The sequence below is a fragment of the Lygodium microphyllum genome, chromosome 15 (assembly GCF_053477565.2).
Source record: "Lygodium microphyllum isolate KBCC chromosome 15, Lygodium_microphyllum_v1.1.10, whole genome shotgun sequence".
NCBI lineage: Eukaryota > Viridiplantae > Streptophyta > Polypodiopsida > Schizaeales > Lygodiaceae > Lygodium > Lygodium microphyllum.
In genome coordinates this window covers 59036113-59056572 of record NC_141149.1, presented here as the reverse complement: position 1 = coordinate 59056572, position 20460 = coordinate 59036113, and the positions used below count along the sequence as shown (strand labels likewise).

General features: G+C 44.2%; 1 protein-coding gene across 3 annotated transcripts in view; it reads left to right on the top strand.

Moving 5' to 3' along the window:
* The first annotated feature begins 1251 nt into the window (after positions 1 to 1251).
* LOC148024578 (S-adenosyl-L-methionine-dependent methyltransferases superfamily protein) overlaps positions 1252 to 20460 on the top strand; it is a 160105-nt gene continuing 140896 nt past the window's right edge. The window contains exons 1-2 of one of the 3 annotated variants that reach the window (XM_087694201.1): positions 1252 to 1384; positions 1478 to 1618. In XM_087694201.1, the coding sequence (XP_087550327.1) occupies positions 1383 to 1384; positions 1478 to 1618 (143 nt within the window). In that variant the 5' untranslated portion in view covers positions 1252 to 1382. The remainder of the gene's footprint in view (positions 1385 to 1477; positions 1619 to 20460) is intronic. The other 2 variants (XM_087694202.1, XM_087694200.1) reach the window with 2 other exon arrangements.

Genomic DNA, 20460 nt, shown 5'->3' with positions numbered 1-20460 from the left:
CTAACTCTAGAAGTCTAAGATTCCTTATTAGGGTAAAGTTTTCATATGGAGGTTGCTTATCAGGGGTCTTCCAACTAGGGATGTGTTCCATGCTTACAAGAACTCTTGGTCATTGTGTATTTTGCACTATATGTGATGAGACATTGCTTCATCTCTTTGTCTCTTGTCCTATTGCTCAATAGATTTGGAGTTTTGCTTCCCGCATGTGGTCCCTACATACTCAATAGTGTATATTAGCTTGTGTCTTCTATGTCCGACTTACAATTAGATCATTCTTGCATTTTCCATTTCCTTCGTTGGATAGATTTGTGGCATATTTGGCTCACTCAAAATGCCTTCATTTTTTATTGTGCCTTGGGTATCCATGGTCGTGTGGCTCGTGTTCATGGTTTAATGTTGTGGTAGATCTCCTCTATGATTTCAGTTGACTTGGTTCCTCCTGACATTGTTGCTCCTTGGTTGGATATTGCTTGCTCCACTTTGGTCGTCCTTTCTGTGTGATATTTGTGTGTTATGGACTTGGAGGCCTTTCGACTTGATTTGTGTTTGTTCTATTTTTCTTAGTTGACCTAATGGTATGATGTAAATATTACCTTTTAATTCATTTATCTTCACGAAAAAAAAAGAGAGTCCTAGCTCTAAGTAGCCAAGTAAGTCTTGTATGCTCGTGTACAAGATTGGGCCTTTTCTAGGGTAGGGTTTGCTTTGCATTCATGTAGGTGGTTTATGCTTCTATAGAGCTTACTAAAGGTTCTAGCTTTGACATTTGGTGTTTTCCTAGGTCTCTCTCTTGTAGTGTTTCTTTTCTTCTTAAGCTCCTTGACTTATCTTGAACTTTTATTAAGTTTTCCTTCAATAAGACTAATTTTTTAACTATGTGCACATTTTGTTCTTAATTCAACAAACACATACATTTAAAGGCTTAAATGCTTTAGCCATAATGGTCGACGCCATATGATCCCTACCTCTTCCATTTTCTCAGATGGACAGCTCTTTCGTTTTAAAGGCTTAAGTGCTTTAGTCATAATGGTCGACACCATATGATCCCTACCTCTTCCATTTTCTCAAATGGACAACTCTCTTGGACATTTGGCGCACCTCTAATGACTTCATTTTTGATTTGGCCTTGGGTATCCATGGTCATGTGGGTCACGTTTGAGGATTATTGTTCCACTGCAATTATGCCGCCTCCATGATATATGTGGGGGGCTATGATTTGGTGACCTTTTGGCTTTGACTTGTAATTGCTGAGATTTTCATGGCTGGCGGGCGAGAAGGCCTTATGTAAATATTTTCATGTAACTTAAGCTTTTGAGAGAGAGAGAGAGATGAGGTAGCCTTTTGCCATTTGCTGGGATTTTCACGGCTGGCGAGATGGCCCAATGTAAACATTTTCATTTAACTTCATCTCCTGAAGCTTGAGAGAGAGAGAGAGAGAGAGAGAGAGAGAGAGAGATGAGGCTAAACTTGAGTTTAGGTGGGGTTTCTGCATTCGAACTATCTCGCCAGATGCCACGTTCGCCATCTCCCGACTTGTCAAGGTTGTCGATCCCCTTCTCGTCTGCTCTTCGTCACTGCTGCTGCACCAGCACTGCCACAGACTCGACACGCCTCAACGGTACGTAACCAAATTCGGAAGAGTTTCTTCTATCTTCATTTTTGACAGTCGGTACAACTTCAAATAGCGCGTGCGCATATGCACACACAAACAAGATGTGTAGGGACCAAAAGATACAACAGCTCCCTAGGAGACTCCGGTACTCCACCATCTCCCCGAGCTCCTTACAGATGGGGAAGGCCCCTCTTGATCAAATGGAATGGCATGGACGAACCACACAATAATGCAAACGACGATTCATGATGGGGAAGTATTGCATTTAGCAAACTTTTGAGGGGACGTGGATGTCGGTTTTGTCACCTTCCATCACATTAACCCAAACGATTTTTTACCTCAACTTTTTATTTGTTGACCTCATATGTTCCAAAAACCAACAAACTACGCTCACTATATGTTGTGATAGTTTCAAACTAATGGCTCTGGTGCTTGATGTTTAAGTCCCTTTACATTGTTGAGCGGTTTAAGACATATTTTGAAAGAACCTGCCATGTCAAATTTTCTCGTCAGACAACAAGCCAAATCAAAAATGCACATATCAACCTTGAGAGATACTCGACTACGACCATTGATGGTTTTGTCGTATGCACGTAGAATCTTCAAAGGTAATTGGTTGATTGTTTCTTGGGAGATTCTGATGCCGGGCTTAGTTGGAAAACAATAGGGTCTGTAAATGCTTCTAGGTTAGTTAGTGGTTGGTGTGAGGAGAAAACCTTAGGGTTTGCAAAGAAAACACAAAGCATGTATGAACTCAACTAAAACAATTGAACTCAGATGATAGAGAGACTGGAGAAAACACAAAACACAAAAGTGTAGAGTGAAGGAATAACTCAATGAACTGAAAAAAATAACATATTTCGGAGAGCAAAGAAAGACTCAAACCACACACCCTCTCTAGGAGTGAGTTGATGGGTAGGGAGCTGAAGGAGAAAGCCTTGAGATGATCCGAAAGCAGCATACCACCAAGTTGGGATGTTGGAGGATGCCAACATAGTCGGAGAAGAAGAAAATGCAGCTGTAGCAGGCCAGGAGAAGTGTCCAGCAGCAAATGTAGCCTTTGGAGGAGAAAATGTAGCTGTTTGGGTGATCCAAGAAGCAGGCAACAACACGGACATGCCAAAACTCAAACAATAGATTGTCTAGAAGATGTTAGCTAATGTTGTCAGTACATTAAGGAAATGTGGTTGTTTTGATACTGGAAATGCCAAAGAGTCCATTGGAAATAGATTCTCAACAGCCAAAAGACATCATGGTAGCTAGGTGGCAGCAGGGTATCCTATTGGACAGCAAAATGCAATTGTCTAGACGGCGGTAGTTGGTTGGCAGTAGGTGGAGTAGCCAATAGTGGGCAGACAACAAGGGTGAGAGTTCAATAATTGTCAAGTAATGGTTGCGGAATGTGCCATTGGCTGGATAGATCCCTATTTATAGGCACACGAGCCAACCAACTATCTAGGATAGTGCCGAGTAGGTAGACAACGAGGGTGAGAGTTCAATAACTCTCAAGTAATGGTTGTGGAATGTGCCATTGGCTAGATAGATCCCTATTTATAGACACACGAGCCAACCAACTATCTAGGATAGTGCCCAAACACTTTAGATACGTTAAATGTGGGTGCCCCGACACTTTTGGGAATTTTAATATTTGAGTTATGGGGATGTTTTAATGGACTGGAAAAATGATTAATGTTAGTTACCTTTTTTAGTGTAACACTCTCACTTAGCCCAAAAGCTTGAACCAAGAGGGATTGCAAAACATAACTCATCCAAGAGGTCTCATCCCAAAGCAGCTAGGGCATTAGATAAAGGGTGCACATTGGCTAACCAATGGCCTACCAAGACTACATTGGTGATGAGAGAGTTCTCTAGTTTACCCCGAGATGTCCTATCCTTAAGAATTTATGGTGTCGGTCAATTGTGTTAGAAGTGGGTGTATCGATGGAAGCGTGTGAAATTGTTGTACTACTAAATAGACTGCACAATATAAGAGAGAGGAGAGAGAAAGGAAACATTGTGAAGAAAATAATATTGCACAAAGAATTCAAAAGAAAAGAGATGCTTGGAAAATGGAATCCATATACCAAGACACAAGACAATACAAAAACAATGTGAGTCACTAGTTGTGTGGACAATGGCACCGGTGTTGAGCAAAAAGATGCATTACTTGTTGATTAGACTCTTAAATAGCCCCGAAACACACTAAAAATGCTCTTTTAGAGTAAAACCCTAAAACGGGGAGCGGTTCGAGAGAGTTCAGTGGAAACCCTAAAACGGGGAGTGGTTCGAGAAAGTTTAGTGGAAACCCTAATTTTTGGGATGCCCTTCCACATCTATAAATAGACAGGATACCCCCATTCAACAATCATCCTTGTTTGCAGGTTACACCAGCCCACACACCCTCTGTTGCTGCTGGCGCCCAGTTTTCAGTCTGCAGCCTGCCTCCATCTGCTGTCCAGCCATCATCGACTGCAGCCACATCATCTTCAGCCTGTCCATTGTTGTAGGCGATAGCTCTCAGCTGTTGGCGACTGCCTCCAGACTATCCCAGACTGCTGTTCAACTTGCTGTCCATCATCTCCAGGGTCAGCTAGCCTGCTTTTTTAGCATTGCAGGCCCTGACACTCTCAGACACTGTTTTAGCTTGTTGTTTATAGTAGATTGTGCATAGTTTCGAGCCCCCGATCGGTGGTACACTGTTGTGTTTACCAGTTTCCAGTCTCGAGACTGTTGCGTTTTGGTGACCAGCTTGCTGCCATTCACTATTCAACACTCCTATACTCTGACTGGTTGTCATAGACTTGGGATTTGTCTTCGGTGGATGTCACACTCCGACATTGCTCTGCCCTTGAGCACACTGTACACTCTTACATTCATTTACAACATTCATTCACTTCAGAGTTGTGTTCTCTCTCTCCCTTCTGTTTGTGTTTGAGTTTTGAATTTTGCATTTGGGGTTTGAGTTTTGCCCTCTGTGTATGTGTCTGTGTCTTTGTGTTTCTGTCGTGGTTGTACACTCTGTGTGTCCTCAGTGCAAACCCTAGCAGTCTTCTTAACAATCGGCTTTGGCTACCTCTCTCCAAGGAATCTGCTATAGGTGTGCGTAGAATGAGTGGCTGGAGGAGGGAGCACTTGGCTTATAAATAGGCCCTAAATTTGATTAGGTTGGGCAGCAATTTGGGGCCAAGAAAATAAAGCTAGCTAGCAAATAAAATGCTAGTTAGCCATGATTTGGTGCAAATAAATTGGTGCCACTAGATCAACACACAAAATAATAGTGCCTAACTCATGACTCATGCACAAACTGGCACATGAAGTGACTAATCCCTTAGATTATGGGTGGGCCAATAAAATATGATATATAATGATAATGACTCATCATAGTACATACAACTGTGACCATCAAAATAGGACCATGGATATCCAACTAGTGGATGACCAATCCACTACCAAGTTGCCTAGGAGAGAACTTGATGTTGATGTTGATTATATCAGCTTCTGAAAATAGAAAGGAATCATAGTAGCTCTTTGCACACTCTTTGCACCAGTCAACAATGTCTTTGAAGTAGCACACGCAACCATAATGGCACTGATGCCGTAGTGCATAAACGTGTCAGAGTGCAACAAAGGTGGAAGTGTATGACCAGATTGAAAGAAAATGAACACGAGAAGTGGGAGAGAGAAAAGAAACAATAGAATGCAAAAATCTGTAGTAGATGAATGTTGAAATGAAGGCGGCAAATGTGTACATGGATTGTTGAATGTATCTTCACGAGCTGATCTCTCTCTCCACTTGAAAAGCAAGTGAATGATGACCAGGGTAGGCTGCCCTAAATAGGTAAGAAAAATACACAAAATAATCAGATTGGCTAGTTAATGCTGCCCAAAAAGCAATAGCTGAATAAAATAATGCATAAAATGCTGCACGATAAATGTGGCTGCCACATGGCATCCTACACAGCTTGTTTGGCTTGCTTGACTACGTGGAAATGCTAGAAATGACTTGTAGACTCCATAGAATTGTCTAATTTGAAATTAGAAAATGGGTAACTGTGCCTGAGAGTACTAATTGTACAACAATTGTCAATAGTAAACGACCAATGCCTGTCCAAGGGATGAATAAATCTTTAACTTCCCCTCTCAGATCCTAGATGGGGCATAAGGCTCATGGATCTGGAGTGTTGTCGAAGAATGGTACAAGAAAGAGCCTTCATAAACAAATCTGCCCAGTTATCCTTTGTCTTGCAGTAAACCACATCAATGGTCTCATCCAAGATCTTCTCCCGAATGAAATGGTACTACATCTAAATGTGCTTCAACCTAGCATGAAATATAGGATTCCTCACCACACCAATGCAACTCTCATTGTTGCAATGTAGTGTAGTAGAACCTGTTTGAGAAGAGCCAAGCTCTTCTAACAATCGTTGAAGCTACACTATCTCATGTGAAAGAAGATATTGCTTAGTACTCTATCTATATAGATGATAGGGCAATAGTGGACTGCTTTTTACTACTTTTAGAGATACCACCTACACTCTTAAGTGAAGCAATATCTTGTGGTTGACCTCTTGTGGTGAACATCTCTAGTCCAATTAGAATCCGTCGTCTAGCCTTGTAGAATCAAGATTGAATCCACTGTACTTGTTGGATAGTAAATACCTAGGTCGAGGGTTCTCCTTAAGAACTGCAAAATCCTCATAGGAACCTTCTGTTGGCAATCAAAAGCCGAATCTTGATGGCGGTTTAGAGACAAGATTTAGAGTTGAATGATGTGGATCTTCTATGCCACTGCCAATTCGTTGCCATGAACCATGATGGTGGTTGAAGGATGACGACAATGATGGCATTTGAGAATCGGATGGTGATGGTGATTGATTGTGGAATAATGATTGTCGATAAGCTTGGAGGGATGATGATGAGAACAAGGCATAGCAAGGAATCAGATGGTGATGGCTATGAAGAGGATGAGCATCGAGTCATCACTTTGAGCCAAAAAAAAGGTATTCGACTATGCTTCAAGTTGGCATGTGATGATTCAATGGTAGTCCATTATGATTCATATCCCTTGGGAGGCTTTCAATTGGGGCATTTGATTGGTGGCATTCGATTATGAGTCGTCTCCTTTGAGGTATTCGATGCAAGAGACATATGATCGGAAGCATTTGATTATGCTTGGTGTTTCAAAAAACCACTTGTCAATGATGTAGCTTGGGTTCACTCATGAACCCTGTAAGCAAACCTACAGGAAAAGACAAATCAATCCTAGTAGTAAGGATCTATATCAATGACCCAATCAACTACATTTGCCTTTGGTGAATTTGCATGGGCCATAGCCTTCTAGTGCGGATCCATGGGAGTAGAAAGAGCCTTATACCCTATCTCAAATGTAATCAAAAGCTCGTACACATAACCCTGTTGGGAGATGAAAATGCCCTCGAAGTTTGCCATCTCATGTAGTGTCTCCTTTGTTTGCTTGATCTATTGGGCATGGTCACTTGTCAAAATGAGATCATCCACATAAAGCACGAACAAGTATGCCCTCTAGCTGAGATATAGACATATTAATAGGGATTGGAAGAGGAATGTTGATACCCTAAATTCCCTTGGAGAAATCTGTATTTTTGTTTCAAGCACATGGAGCTTGTTTGAGGTTGCGAAGGGCCTTGTTCAACTTGTATACTTCCTCATTTGATGAGGAAAAGCTAGGAGGCTACGCAACATAGATCTCCTCCTTCAAATCTCCATTAAGGAATGTAGACTTCACATGAAGCTAATAAATTGGCCATCTCCTATGGTTGGCTAAGGCAAGAACGGCCCTAATAGTAACCATTCGAGTTGTAGGTCCAAAGGTATCATGAAAATCAACTCTTGGCCATTGTGCAAATTCTTTTGCAACGAGCCACGGCTTGTGCTCATCTAGAGTGCCATCACATGGTACTTGGTCTTAAAGACCCATTTGACTCCAATCACCTTTCTATGAGTAGACGGGGGACGAAATTCCAAGTGTCATTCCGCTCAATCACATCCAACTCTTGATCCATAGCCTTCTTCCAATGTTGTGGTTACAAAGCCTTCTTCACGGAGATGGGCTTCTTATCTTGTATGGCATGAGACATCAAACAATAGTTACTATAAATCAGCTAGGTGGAGTATGCTTGGTTCCTCTGAGATGGTTGCGGGCCATCTTGCGTTCGCTACTCCTTAGGGACTCTCTCAATTTTGGCAGCAAGTTGAAATACCTGAAATCTGGAAAACGAGATTGTTTTCTGAATAGAGAGTGATCAACAACATTTGCTTTGCTATAAATAGCTGCAAACTGCGGGTGGAAGGTTGAGACTGTGATGTCCTCCGTGAAAGGGGTGTGGACAGAAAGCTAAAAACACTTGAAACGTGCAAAAATGAGATTTTGATTCAATGGAAGAAGAAGAGAAAGGGATGTCGAATCCACCACTGGTCTTTGCTGTCACTGGAGTGGAGGATCTTTGCCGCTGTTGGAGCAGATCCAGCTCTGATACCATGTCAAAAGATGACGTACCAGGGAGAGAGTAGGATTTGCGGAGAGGAACACATAGTGAACTTGGCAAACATGGAGAAGACCTGTGCTTGGAAATGAAAATGCCCTGTGCCATCTGATAGATCTCCAATCCAAGAAAGAAGTGTAGAATCCCAAGATTTGTCATGTCAAACTCTTGCTACAAAATGGCCCGAGTATGATCCACCTTCTAAGTATCACTTCGTGTAATGATAATATCATCAACATACAAAATAATCAAAACACATCGGCCATTTGCACCCTTGCAGTATAGGTTGGGGTCATAATCGGAGTGATGGAAACCATTCCGGACGAAGAAGTGGTCAATCCTTTGGTACCTAGCTCTAGGAGCGTGCTTTAGGCCATAAAGGGCCTTTTGTAGTCTATAGATATGGTCCTCCTTCCCTTGCACAAGAAAACCGAGAGGTTGGGAGACATAGATCTCTTCCTCAAGAATGCCATTCACGAAGGCTAGTGTGATGTCCATCTGATAAACAGGCCAACGATGGTGGGTTGCAAGTGCCAAAATAGTCCCGAATAGTAGACATCAGAGCCGTAGATGCAAAAGTCTCAAAGTTGTCAAAACGTGCCCTCTGAGCAAAACCCTTGGCAACAAGCCTAGCTTTGTGCTTGTCCAAGGAACCATTAGCAAGGTACTTGGTCTTATAGACCCACTTCACACCAATCACCTTTCGCTTCTTGGGACATGGAACGAGTTGCCAAGTCACATTTTGCTCAATGGAATCGAGCTCATCCTACATAGCTTTTCTCCAAACATCCTGTGTAAGAGCTTCTTCAACCGTAGAAGACTCGGAATCCTAAAGAATCTGTGATATAACAGCATAGTTCACAAAGAGTGAACTATCCCATTAGGCCTATAATCGGGCTGATTTGTGTGGAACTGAAGGAGTTGTAGGAAAGTGAGTGACATTGGAATCCTGCATAAGCTGCCTGTACCACCAAGGAATATGAAGAGACTCTTACTCCGCTGCGAGGGAGATTGAGAAGCCTTTCGAACCTGCAAAGCACTTGTCTGTGTAAGGGACTTCTCCTCACCATAGGAAGGGAGATCCTCTTCATTTGAAGAAAGCTCCCTCTCTGACGGTAGAGTATTCCTGGAAGACTCTTGAGGGGAGGCTGAAGGGATGGAAGAACTCGACGAAGAAGAAGTCATATCCGCCTAAGGTATTACGACTTTTGTCTTTGGTACCCACTGCATCCTTGGGGTCCTTGGCCAGCTATCATGAAATAACTACCGTATGCATCACATGTGCTAAACAACCTTGTACATTTGATTAATAACTTAATGAAATGTTATTGGCAAGATTAAAGCATCTCAAAATTTCATGTTCTTGTGACCATAGCTGTTGGGGAGTGACGTTGGAGAAGATAGAGCCAAAAATTGAGAACGCAAATGTGGCAGCCTTTGATGATGGAAGCGCCTGCTGTGATGTGACGCTAGATGGAGAAGAATGAGCGAGGCTACCTAAACGTAAGGAACAATAGTCTTTGGGTCTCACCAATTGGAGGAAGAGATTGCCTATTGTAGAGAAGCCACCAGGAAGTCAAAATGCAAGCAGGGCCTGGAGATGATATTGCTCACCAATAGTGGGTGATAATGCTTGGAAGAGGTGGAGCTGACGCCAAGTGATATAAGATATCTTGATGCTAGGAGGTGGAATGGTGTCGTCGAGGTGTGGATGGTCACCAGTTGGAGAGGAGAAGCCAATGGCACCATAAATGCAGCTCAAGGAAGCTGGAGACTGGCGCCTAGCAACAAGGATGGAGGCAGTGGAAGAAGAGGAGAGAGAGATGACGGTTTCATGAAGTTAGTGAAAGAAGTGGGTGAAAAATGAACCCTATAAAGCCTTTTTGGAGAAAGTGAAACCAAAAGTGGGAATGAAGAAGAGAAATCGTAGGGAATGATGTGGTTTCTCAATACCTAGGACAAAGTAAATTTCTTGTGTTTGATTTCAATGGCAGCCTTCTCTCTCCCCCCTCTCCCCTCCACACAACCCCCTCCCCCCCCCCCCCCCCACAAAAAAAAAAAGGCCTTAAAACTGTCTTTTCCACTTGCATGGGCAAGTTTTGGTAAGTGGTGTTAAAAGATGACGTACCAGCGAGATAGTAGGGTTTGCGGGGAGGAACATAGAGTGAACTCGGTAAACACTGAGAAGAGAAGGGAAGACACAAGAAACTTTGATGAATGGAATGATGAAGTTCTGAATCATGGAGTGAATGTGATACAAGGGAACAAGGGTGCCGTAGCACAAGGAAGATGATGAAGATAGTCACGAACCACAAACCGCAATGTCCTCCTGAAGGGGTATGAGGGTAGTGGAGAGGCTAGAGAGAAGAGGCGACGGACTGAATGAATCAATTGTCAGGAATGAATGAGAGAGTGGCCTATAAATAGGCACAGTCAGTCTAGGATGGCTCCCCTTTTTGGGGTTGCAAACCCTAAACTCAAAACGCAAAAATGCAAAAATGCAAATTGCAGGTGAAGGGTTTCTCAACAAGTGGCAGCCTTCTAGCTCAAATTTTCAATATTATTCAACTTATCAAAATTTTAAAGAAAAAATTAATAATTATTTAAGTGCTTAGAAAATTAATTTCACTAGCCAATAATTAAATTGACTAGATGAATTTGTCTGCCAAGTATTCCTAAGTAGTTATTGACCCTTAGACATACATTAATTGCCTAGTCTCTAATGTTTTAGTTGACATTATTGGCCAATAAATTGGTCTAGGTCCAAATCTAATACCAGGTATGATCTAGTGAATGACACTACTGACATTATTGGCGGCTTAATTGGTCTAGGCCCAAATCTGACACCGTGTATCACCTAACATAACTTATTACGACTTTTGTCTTTGGCACCAACTAGTATCTTGGGGTCCTAGGTCCCGCATTGTGAAATACTTAACTTGCACCCCACGTGTGCAAGTCGCATTTGCCTTTTAATCAAATGCTAAGCAAAGCAATAAAATTTCACATTCTTGTGACAGACCATCCCCTTGAAATCCTGCAATCCTCCTCGATTGCAGTGCAATGTGCGAAAGTAAAAACATATTCCATTGGAATTTCCCAAAAAGCACAGTAATGTAAACAACATAGGCCACTGCTGCTTACCCATGCTAATGCCAAACAGTTGTTGCAAATTTCCAGCTAGCATAAACCATAAGAAAAGACTCGTAAAGAATCTAAAACTACTGCCAACAACCCATAGAATGCATTTCTCATTAGCATATCTCAACTATTTGGCAAAATAATCATAGCAAAGCATAAATTGAGTGTAAACCATTGCTGAATCAATGGCATTCATAAAGCATGTTGCTGTCTACAAAACCAACTGATGATGATTAGTGGGAAAACCAACAACTGATAATCAATCTTGGATGATCGTAGATTGATGAGCATACTCTAATAATCATACATTGATGCAAATGTACAATTTCAGAGCTGGAGTGAAAACCATATTCATCCACATACCAATTGCAATGATTAATACATTGAATAGTGACCTCATGGTAGACATATTGTTGGCATAGTACCTTGGATGCATGCTGAATACATCCAAGATCCACTATACAAGAGAGCTGTCCATCATTGGAGGAGTGAAAGTGCTAGCTTCCCCTTGAGCATCAAGCAATGTTCTGGATCTTTGCTTTGCTAAACTTGATTGAGCGCGATCCAAAGTCAGCTCTAACTAAAAAGCCACGAGGTAAAGTTGCAACAACCAAGAGTGGTTTGCCAAGTCACTCTTACATCCACTTAGCATCCATCAATAGGTGAAGCAACACTAAAACTTTACCAAGAAGATACTTTGCTTGTAACTCTTTATGCCCCAAAACTTACACTAGGTTCTAGGTCTTTTTTCCTCTTGAGCATTGCAATGCTTTATAGTTTCACATTACTGCAATTTCAACTTAACTAATATGCAACATCGCATCTGGTTGACTAGCCCCTCGTGTACTTGATATGGTAGGAGCACTAGATACACTACGAAACATTCTTGTTTGCATACTTTGGACCATTGCAATGTGACTATGCATGGGAATTTGCATACTAGTAGTTACACCGAGATATAATTTTTCTCATGATGAGTACTATATGGGTCATTTCCATGACCAACATTAATACCATGAGTCCCAAACACAATGGGTTGCATATATGCATTGCCAAACTTGCCACTTTGTGCCCTAGCATCATGCCAACATTGCTATACATAGGGTTTTTAATTCCACTTGCTATACATTAGGCCTTACATACCATGCATAGATGGTTGCATACCAAATATCTTTGGTCCTTGCATCCCCATGGATGAAGCATTACCAGCCAATGCTTGGAAAACTAAAACACCACCAAAGTTTCCCGGGTGACCTACATTAGCATGCATGCCTTGGGGTATGAAAAGCATTGGATTGGCACTTCCAAGTTGCCCTTGCATATGCATCAATTGCCCCACTAGCATCATTTGCTTGTGCTCACTACCCACATTTTAAACATCATGTTGCTGTATTGGCTCTTTCTTCAATGCATCTTGCTGTCCTGAAGCTCTTTGAAGACGATTTCCTCTTCTTACCTTTGCTACCCTCTTTTAAGGGGTATGAAAAGTACATAAATCGAGGATCTTTTGCCACTTGCACAAGCATTTCAGCTGCTATTCTCAGTTGATCTTTAAAGTGGTCATCAAATTCCTCTCCTTCTTGTAGGTCCTTAGTTTCTAAAAGCCTAGAAGGATCCACATTTTGGTCTAAACATCAGCTTACTGCCCATGCTACGTGCCTTATCCAAGATTAGGCATTGCATTTTTTTGAACACATTGTGAAATTTTCAGATTGATAGGTATCACCCTTGCTTGATCCCATCTCACTATCTAAAGACATTCTTGTTGTAATGCTCAACTGAATATAATTTTAGCAGTAGAGCAAAGCTTTTGACCTTTAATCAAGTGCCTCGGGCCACCTCGTCAAGGGATTTGATGGTATCTAGGCAATGGAACCATACAACCAGCCTTCCTTCTCGGAGAGGGTGGTAATGACTTGATTAATCAACAATTACAACAAGTATAAAATTAACACAAGCATAAGATTCACATAAACTGAAAATGCAAATGTTACCACTTAATCTAGGACAATGGACAGCTTGCTTGCCCCAAAACTAGCGCCCCTTATGGTATTTCTCTATCTTGAATTGCAATTTGGATGGAATACAATGAGATTCATTGAATCTCCTTCACTTTTTCAATTGCCTCTTGCTGTCATAAATGATTAGCAAGTCTTCAAACCAATTTTCCCCTTGGTTTGCTTACGGATCAACCTTGAATTGTGCTCCTTGGGTGACAAATTTAGTCCCGTATGTTTGCTGGCTTAGTGGCCACTTGAATCTCCTGAAATTGCCCCAATGTCAGTGATTGAAATTCAAGCCTCTAGGCTTTCAATTTTCGAGCACACTTTCTGAACTGGTTGTCAAACCCTAATTTCTACTGTAAATTAGGGTTTATAGCTATTGGGGGTAAAAGTGCTTGTGTCTAGTCGCCTGTCTATTACTACACTTATAGTACCTACACACATGTACACTACAGGTGATGGGTCTCCATCATTATCACTTCATTTTTGATTCTTTTAGTGACATTTGAATAAAGGGAAGATTGGTCACACATTGTGACTATTGGAGTTCCCACATCTTGTTTTTTTTTTTCGTAAAAGGTCTCTCTCTCTTGTATTAATTAGGGAAAAAAGGTACAAGTTTACATGATTACAAGATACACGAGGGCTCTAAGCCAATGTGTGTAAAATCCCAGTACTAAGCCACAAAAAAGTTACACAAGTCATGGCAAAGACCCAGAGGAAATTGCCATATGCCAAGGAAGCAAGTCCGAGTGCCGAATGAGATCTATCTGCCAAAGCAAGAGACCTTTAAGCCGGGCAATGTGTCTCGGTACATTAGAGGCCGAATAAAAAAGAAAGGCATTCCGAATGGTCCAATTGTGCCAGTATCCCCAGTATTTGAAAAAGTGGAATAAGATCTTCATATGCAACTGTGTCGGTGTGGGGTATTTTGGCCGCACGAAAACCCAATCGAAAGGGGTTAGAGAGGACCCCACCACTGCACGCCAAACCTGTGACAAGAGCGACTAGATCTTCTTGGCAAGCGGGCAAGAAATAAATCGATGTCGAGCCGATTCCACAGTAGTGGTACAAAAGAAAGAATTGCCATTCGAGATTCGACGCTTGGAAAGGGCCGAGGCAAGAGGAAGACCACCAATCATCACCCGCCAAAGAAAGACCTTACATTTGAAAGGAGTCTTATTCAACCAGCCCTTCATCACAGTTTCCTTCCACCATGACTGAGATTTCCGCAATCCCCATACAATGTTAGCTTTAACACCTAGCCATTGATGATCTTTAATCAGAAGATGATATACCTGATTAGCAGAGGTCTTTTCCAGACTTAACTGGCCTGCAAGAACCCAGTCCTGCCAAGGACGATCCACAATAGGGGCAGGAAAGGGTTGCCTGCCCTGAAGCACTAACAAAAGCTGTGCCCATAAATCATGGTATCCACGCGGGATTCTGAAAAGTCTCCTGGCAGTACGAAACGATGCGAAGACATTACGACTGGCAAGGGTGGCATCCGCAACTGAAATCACACCCAAACGGGCCATGCGGTTAAATTTTGGTCTGAGCTCATGTTTGTCTTCCCATGAAAGTAATCTCGAGACTGCCAACAATTCCAATTGAAAGGAGTTAGTATGCAAGCGGTCCTCCGCTGGATGCCAACGCGCCTTTTGGAGCACCACTTTCCAGGAGCTAACCAAATGCAATAACAGAGAGGAGGGACTGGAAAACCGAGAGTCTGTATTAAGGACATGCCACCAGGAGCCCCGAAGTTGTGTATTACCATGCCGAAGCTCGTTGTCCTCAAGAAAATAACGGGCTATAATGGTCCACAGGTGATGATCCACGCACATAGCGCGAAAAAGAGACAAATGAAGAGCCAGCATATGAGTTTTAGCATCCAAAATAGCTCCACTACCCAGGCGTTTGGGGGTATATGTATGTGTCCATGAAATCCATGAAATACCTGCGTGCAATGAATCCTTCTTCCATAACATGAAATGAATGGGGTGAGTGAGAGCCTTCAAAGTAGTAGGAGTCCACGACAGTAATGGCAAGAAATATGTGAGCATTGGCAGCATAATTGTCTGGGCCACTTTGAGGCGGACATGGAAGGGCCACGCTTGCGACTTCCAATACATAAACTTAGCTGCCAGTTTCTGTGAAATCCACTCTAGTAGTTGCTTTGGCTGAACATGAATACCCAACGGGTACCTAAGATGCCTGACAATGGAGCCACGGGGAACAATCTGACCCTGCCAACCCAATGACTGTAAATTAGACTCCGTGCAGCTGAGAATGGCTGATTTGAAGGCATTGATGCGAAGACCCGAAGCATGGCCAAAGAGCGTCTAAACATCTAATGCCTTGCGAATGTTGTCCTTGTCTGCACGCAAAATCATAAAGCTATCATTAGCCAAAGATTGGCTAATGAAGTGCTATCCCAAAGGAAGAGACAATCCGGCCAGCTGAGCAGGAACTGCCATTGAAGATAACATTGAAAGAACCGGGTGGGTTGCCAGGGCAAAGAAGAGAGGACTCAAAGGGCAACCCTGTCTCAGCGAGCGTGCAAGGACTAATGGCTCTGTAACCCCGCCATTGAGCATGACGCTCGAAGAAGCCGCAACACTAATGGTGTAGATCAATCGGGACATCTGAGTACCAAAACCCATAGTAGACATAAGTTCTGCAATGAAAGACCAATCTAAATAGTCAAAAGCCTTCTCCAGATCCAATTGAATCAATACCACTTCCTGACTAGAGTGCCTTGCATAGTCAATGGCCATTTGCACATTTAGGATATTATGCAGAATGTTGCGGCCCTTAATAAAACCATATTGAAGAGGATGCACAATGGCTGGAAGTGTTAGAGATCAGATCAGATCAGGGCAGCAGGTGGCCTGGTGCAGTCGGACTGCCACGTGGCAGTCCGACCTGCAGCAGCCAGTCGGCTGCATTTAATGCAGCCACCTGGCTATTTCTGGTGCCCTCTTTTGCCCCGTTTCTCGGCTATTTATACCTGGCACTTTCAGCAGTTTGGTACACTTCTCTGCTCGCAGATTACAGACCGGTGACACGCGCAGATTCCGTCTCTGTTCGCAGATTTCAGACAGCAGACAGTGCAGACTGCAGTAGACTTCGAGGTGAACAGCAGGTTGCATCGTCGAGGTGGAGACACGCAGTCCAGCGCACTGCGCCCATGTATATATCTGCATATCTTTGTATTCAGCATTCTTTATACAGCAGATCTTCATCGTCCACTGTCTCTTTCTCTCTCTTCTCTCTCTGCGTTCTCTCTCTCTCAGTCCTACGCTTCTGCACCGCTGCACTTTGACATGGTATCAGAGCAGTGTTTGAGGGCTGATTGAGCGCAGAATCAACCTGAAGAGGAGTTTCCATTGCGACACAAATTTGCGTTTTTTGCGTTTAAGGCCAGATAGGAGGGCTGTGCCTTGGAACAAGGCTGAAACGAGTGTGGGCGCACAGGAAAGGAGTACAGGTGGTGGATTTGCTGCTGTTTGACGCGGAGGAAGTTTGAGTTTTCAGCCTATAAGTGCAGGTTTTGCTTTTTCATCGCCTCCGGCGGGTGAAGAAGGATCAGGACGCGGAAGAGCCTTAGCAGGGTGAGTTTTCCCAGTCAGAGGGGGCTGCTTTTGTGTTTGTGAAGGCATTGCAGGTGAAGATGTCTACAGAGATTGACTTGGAGTTCCAGGCAATTATGGACCGGAAGGTGCCTGTCTTACCGGCTCTTCCTACAGATCAGAAGCTCGACGGCGACAACTACCGCATTTGGCGCGTCATGATGTTGGCCATCCTTGAGTCCTATGATTTGGCGGAGTTGGTACAGGAGGAGATTGACCGGCCCTCGGTAAGAGTTGAGTCCAAACTCTCTTCCGATGCTCGTGCGGAGTTGGCCAAGGCCCAGTCTCATTGGGACAAACTGAATGCCAGGATTCGATCCTTTCTCTTTCTATCATGCATTACAGCCGTGATCGCTCACATTGAGCACTTGACAGTGGCTCGGGAGATATGGCTGGAGCTTGATCAGATGTACAATCGGATGACCCTAATGAAGCGGGTTTCTTTGGAGGTACAGATGCGGACCTTGTCCGTAAATAAGACTTCTTCGCTATGGGAGCACATTAATAAGCTAAGGCAGCTTCAGATGCAGGTTTAGAATGCGGGGAAGCCGATTTCCTCCGAAGACATGGCGATCACACTATTGTCCCAGTTGCCGCCACGATTCGGTACATTTTACTCTGCCCTTATAGCTTCGGGACGAGAGTCTACTCTTCGTTGGGAAGAGTTGGTTCCTATGGTCTTGGACCAAGAGGAACAGTTAAAGGAACAAAATGCTTCCAAGTCGGAGGCGTTGATAGGTCAAGCCTCTCAGAAGAAGGGGAAGGACCAAAAGAAGAAGAAGGGGGATAACAAGTCCAAGAAGGACAAGGAGAAGGAGAAGGACAAAGATTCCACATGCCATATTTGTGGAAAGACTGGCCATTGGAAGAAGGATTGCCCTGACAAGGACACGGACACCAAGAAGAAGGATACCAAGGATGAAGGACACGGACACCAAGAATGCTTCTGATGCTACGATGACGGCTGATGCTTCTGATGCTTCTGAATGCTTCTGATGCTACGATGACGGCTCCTCAAGAAGCATCAGAAGGACACGGACACCAGAAGCATTAGAAGGACACGGACACCAAGAAGAAGGACCGTCTTTGGGTGTGATGCCTATGTTCACATCCCCAAGGCTCACCGTGATAAATTTGAAGCAGCTTTTCGAAAATAGGTATTTGTTGGCTACAGCTCCCAGTATCAAGGCTACCGACTGTATGATCCCGTCAAGCGGGATGTGTACACTAGCCGTGATGTGCGGTTTGTGGAGGTTTTGGCTAGTTCAACGGGTGAGGAGCATCCCGTTCTTGGAGATCCAAGGGAGAGTTGGGCTCCTTCTACAATTCCACTGGAGCCCGTGCCTTTTGATTATGATTCTGTTTCTGACACGGAGTCTACTGTTCCACCGGACACCTCTGAGGAGTTACCGCCGATGGATACTCTAGAGCCTTCTGCTGATGGAGAAAGACGAGGGGAGGTTCGGCCTCCTCCTCGCTGGGCGCGTGACACACTCCGTGATTCAGGGATCGAGGGGGTTCTTGAGGAGTGGGGACTGCAGGATGGTCCGCGGCGGTCACGGAGGCACCGGGCACATTCTACGGAGCTTGTTTGCTCCAACTATTGTTTGATGACCCGTGTTATGCAGGATCGAGAGCCCATCTTCGTGAAGGAGGCTTTACAGTCCGCACCATGGAAGAAAGCTATGGAAGCTGAGTTGGAGGCTATTGAGAGGAATGGCACTTGGTCACTCGTGCCCCGGCCCCCAAAGAAGAAGGTGATTGGAGTCAAGTGGGTCTTGAAGACCAAATACCTTAGCGATGGTTCTTTGGATAAGCACAAGGCTCGCCTTGTTGCTAAAGGTTTTGCACAGTGCCCAGGTATTGACTGTCATGACACTTTTGCCCCCACAGCTCGTATGGCGACCATTAGAGCTGTTCTTGCTTTGGCTGGCCATAGGAGATGGCCTGTTTATCAGTTGGATGTGAAGTCGGCCTTCCTCAATGGTGATTTGAAGGAGGAGATCTATGTTGAGCAGCCTCCTGGCTTTGGATCTTCAGATGGGAAAGTCTACAGGTTGAAGAAGGCCTTGTATGGCCTCAAGCAGGCTCTGCGTGCGTGGAACGAGAAGATTGATTCGTTCCTCCAATCTCAGTTGGGATATCGGCGGTCCAAGGCCGATCCGCAGCTGTATGTTCACACTTCCGAGGATGGTTGTGTGCTGTTTGTCTTATATGTTGATGATTTGATTGTCACAGGTGATGATGCACAACAGGTCCAAGAGACGAAGTCAGCTTTACATCGGACGTTCGAGATGACGGACTTGGGTCTACTCCATTTCTTTTTGGGCCATGAGATTTATCAGTCTCAGAGGGGGATCTTTATCTCTCAACAGAGATATGTACAGGAGCTCTTGGTGTCTTTTGAGATGGAGGATTGTCGGGCCCTATCTACTCCTATGGATCCGAATTGGAAGGCCACTTCTCATTCAGCTTCTCCTTTGGCGGATGCGTCCCGCTATCGACAGTTGATTGGGTCCTTGATTTGGCTTCTCAACACCAGGGTTGATCTATGTTTTGCTGTTGGGCTCTTGGCAGGGTTCATGAGTGAACCTAAGATGGTGCATTGGCAGGCTGCTCAGAGGATACTTCGGTATCTGAGGGGGACGTCTGATTTAGGGATTCATTACCCCGCAGGGATAGATGGGTCAGATCTTGTACTTGCAGGTTGGAGCGACTCGGATTGGGCCGGTGACGTGGACCACAGACGGTCTACTACAGGTTACTGTTTTACTTTGGGTGCAGGTGTTATTTCATGGAGTAGCAAGAAGCAGCCCACGGTAGCCCTTTCGTCTATTGAGGCGGAGTATCGGGCCGCGTCTTCCACCACATGCGAGGTTGTGTGGCTTCGGAGATTATTGGAGGAGCTTGGGTGCCCCCAGACTCGTTCTACATTGCTGCGATGTGACAATGAGAGTTGCATTGCCTTGGCAAGGAACCCTGTTTTTCATGCCCGGACGAAGCACATAGAGATCCAGTACCACTTCATCCGAGAAAAACTTCTGGATGAGACCATCACTGTGGAGTACTGCAAGACGGAGGACAATCTTGTAGATTTGTTTACGAAGGCGCTTCCTCAGGCTCTACTTTGGAGACATTCCAGATCCCTCAGGCTTGTGCCCTGCCCAGGTTCTGAGAGGGGGTGTTAGAGATCAGATCAGATCAGGGCAGCAGGTGGCCTGGTGCAGTCGGACTGCCACGTGGCAGTCCGACCTGCAGCAGCCAGTCGGTTGCATTTAATGCACCCGCATGGCTATTTCTGGCGCCCTCTTTTGCCCCGTTTCTCGGCTATTTATACCTGGCACTTTCAGCAGTCTGGTACACTTCTCTGCTCGCAGATTACAGACCGGTGACACGTGCAGATTCCGTCTCTGTTCGCAGATTTCAGACAGCAGACAGTGCAGACTGCAGCAGACTTCGAGGTGAAAAGCAGGTTGCATCGTCGAGGTGGAGACACGCAGTCCAGCGCACTGCGCCCGTGTATATATCTGCATATCTTTGTATTCAGCATT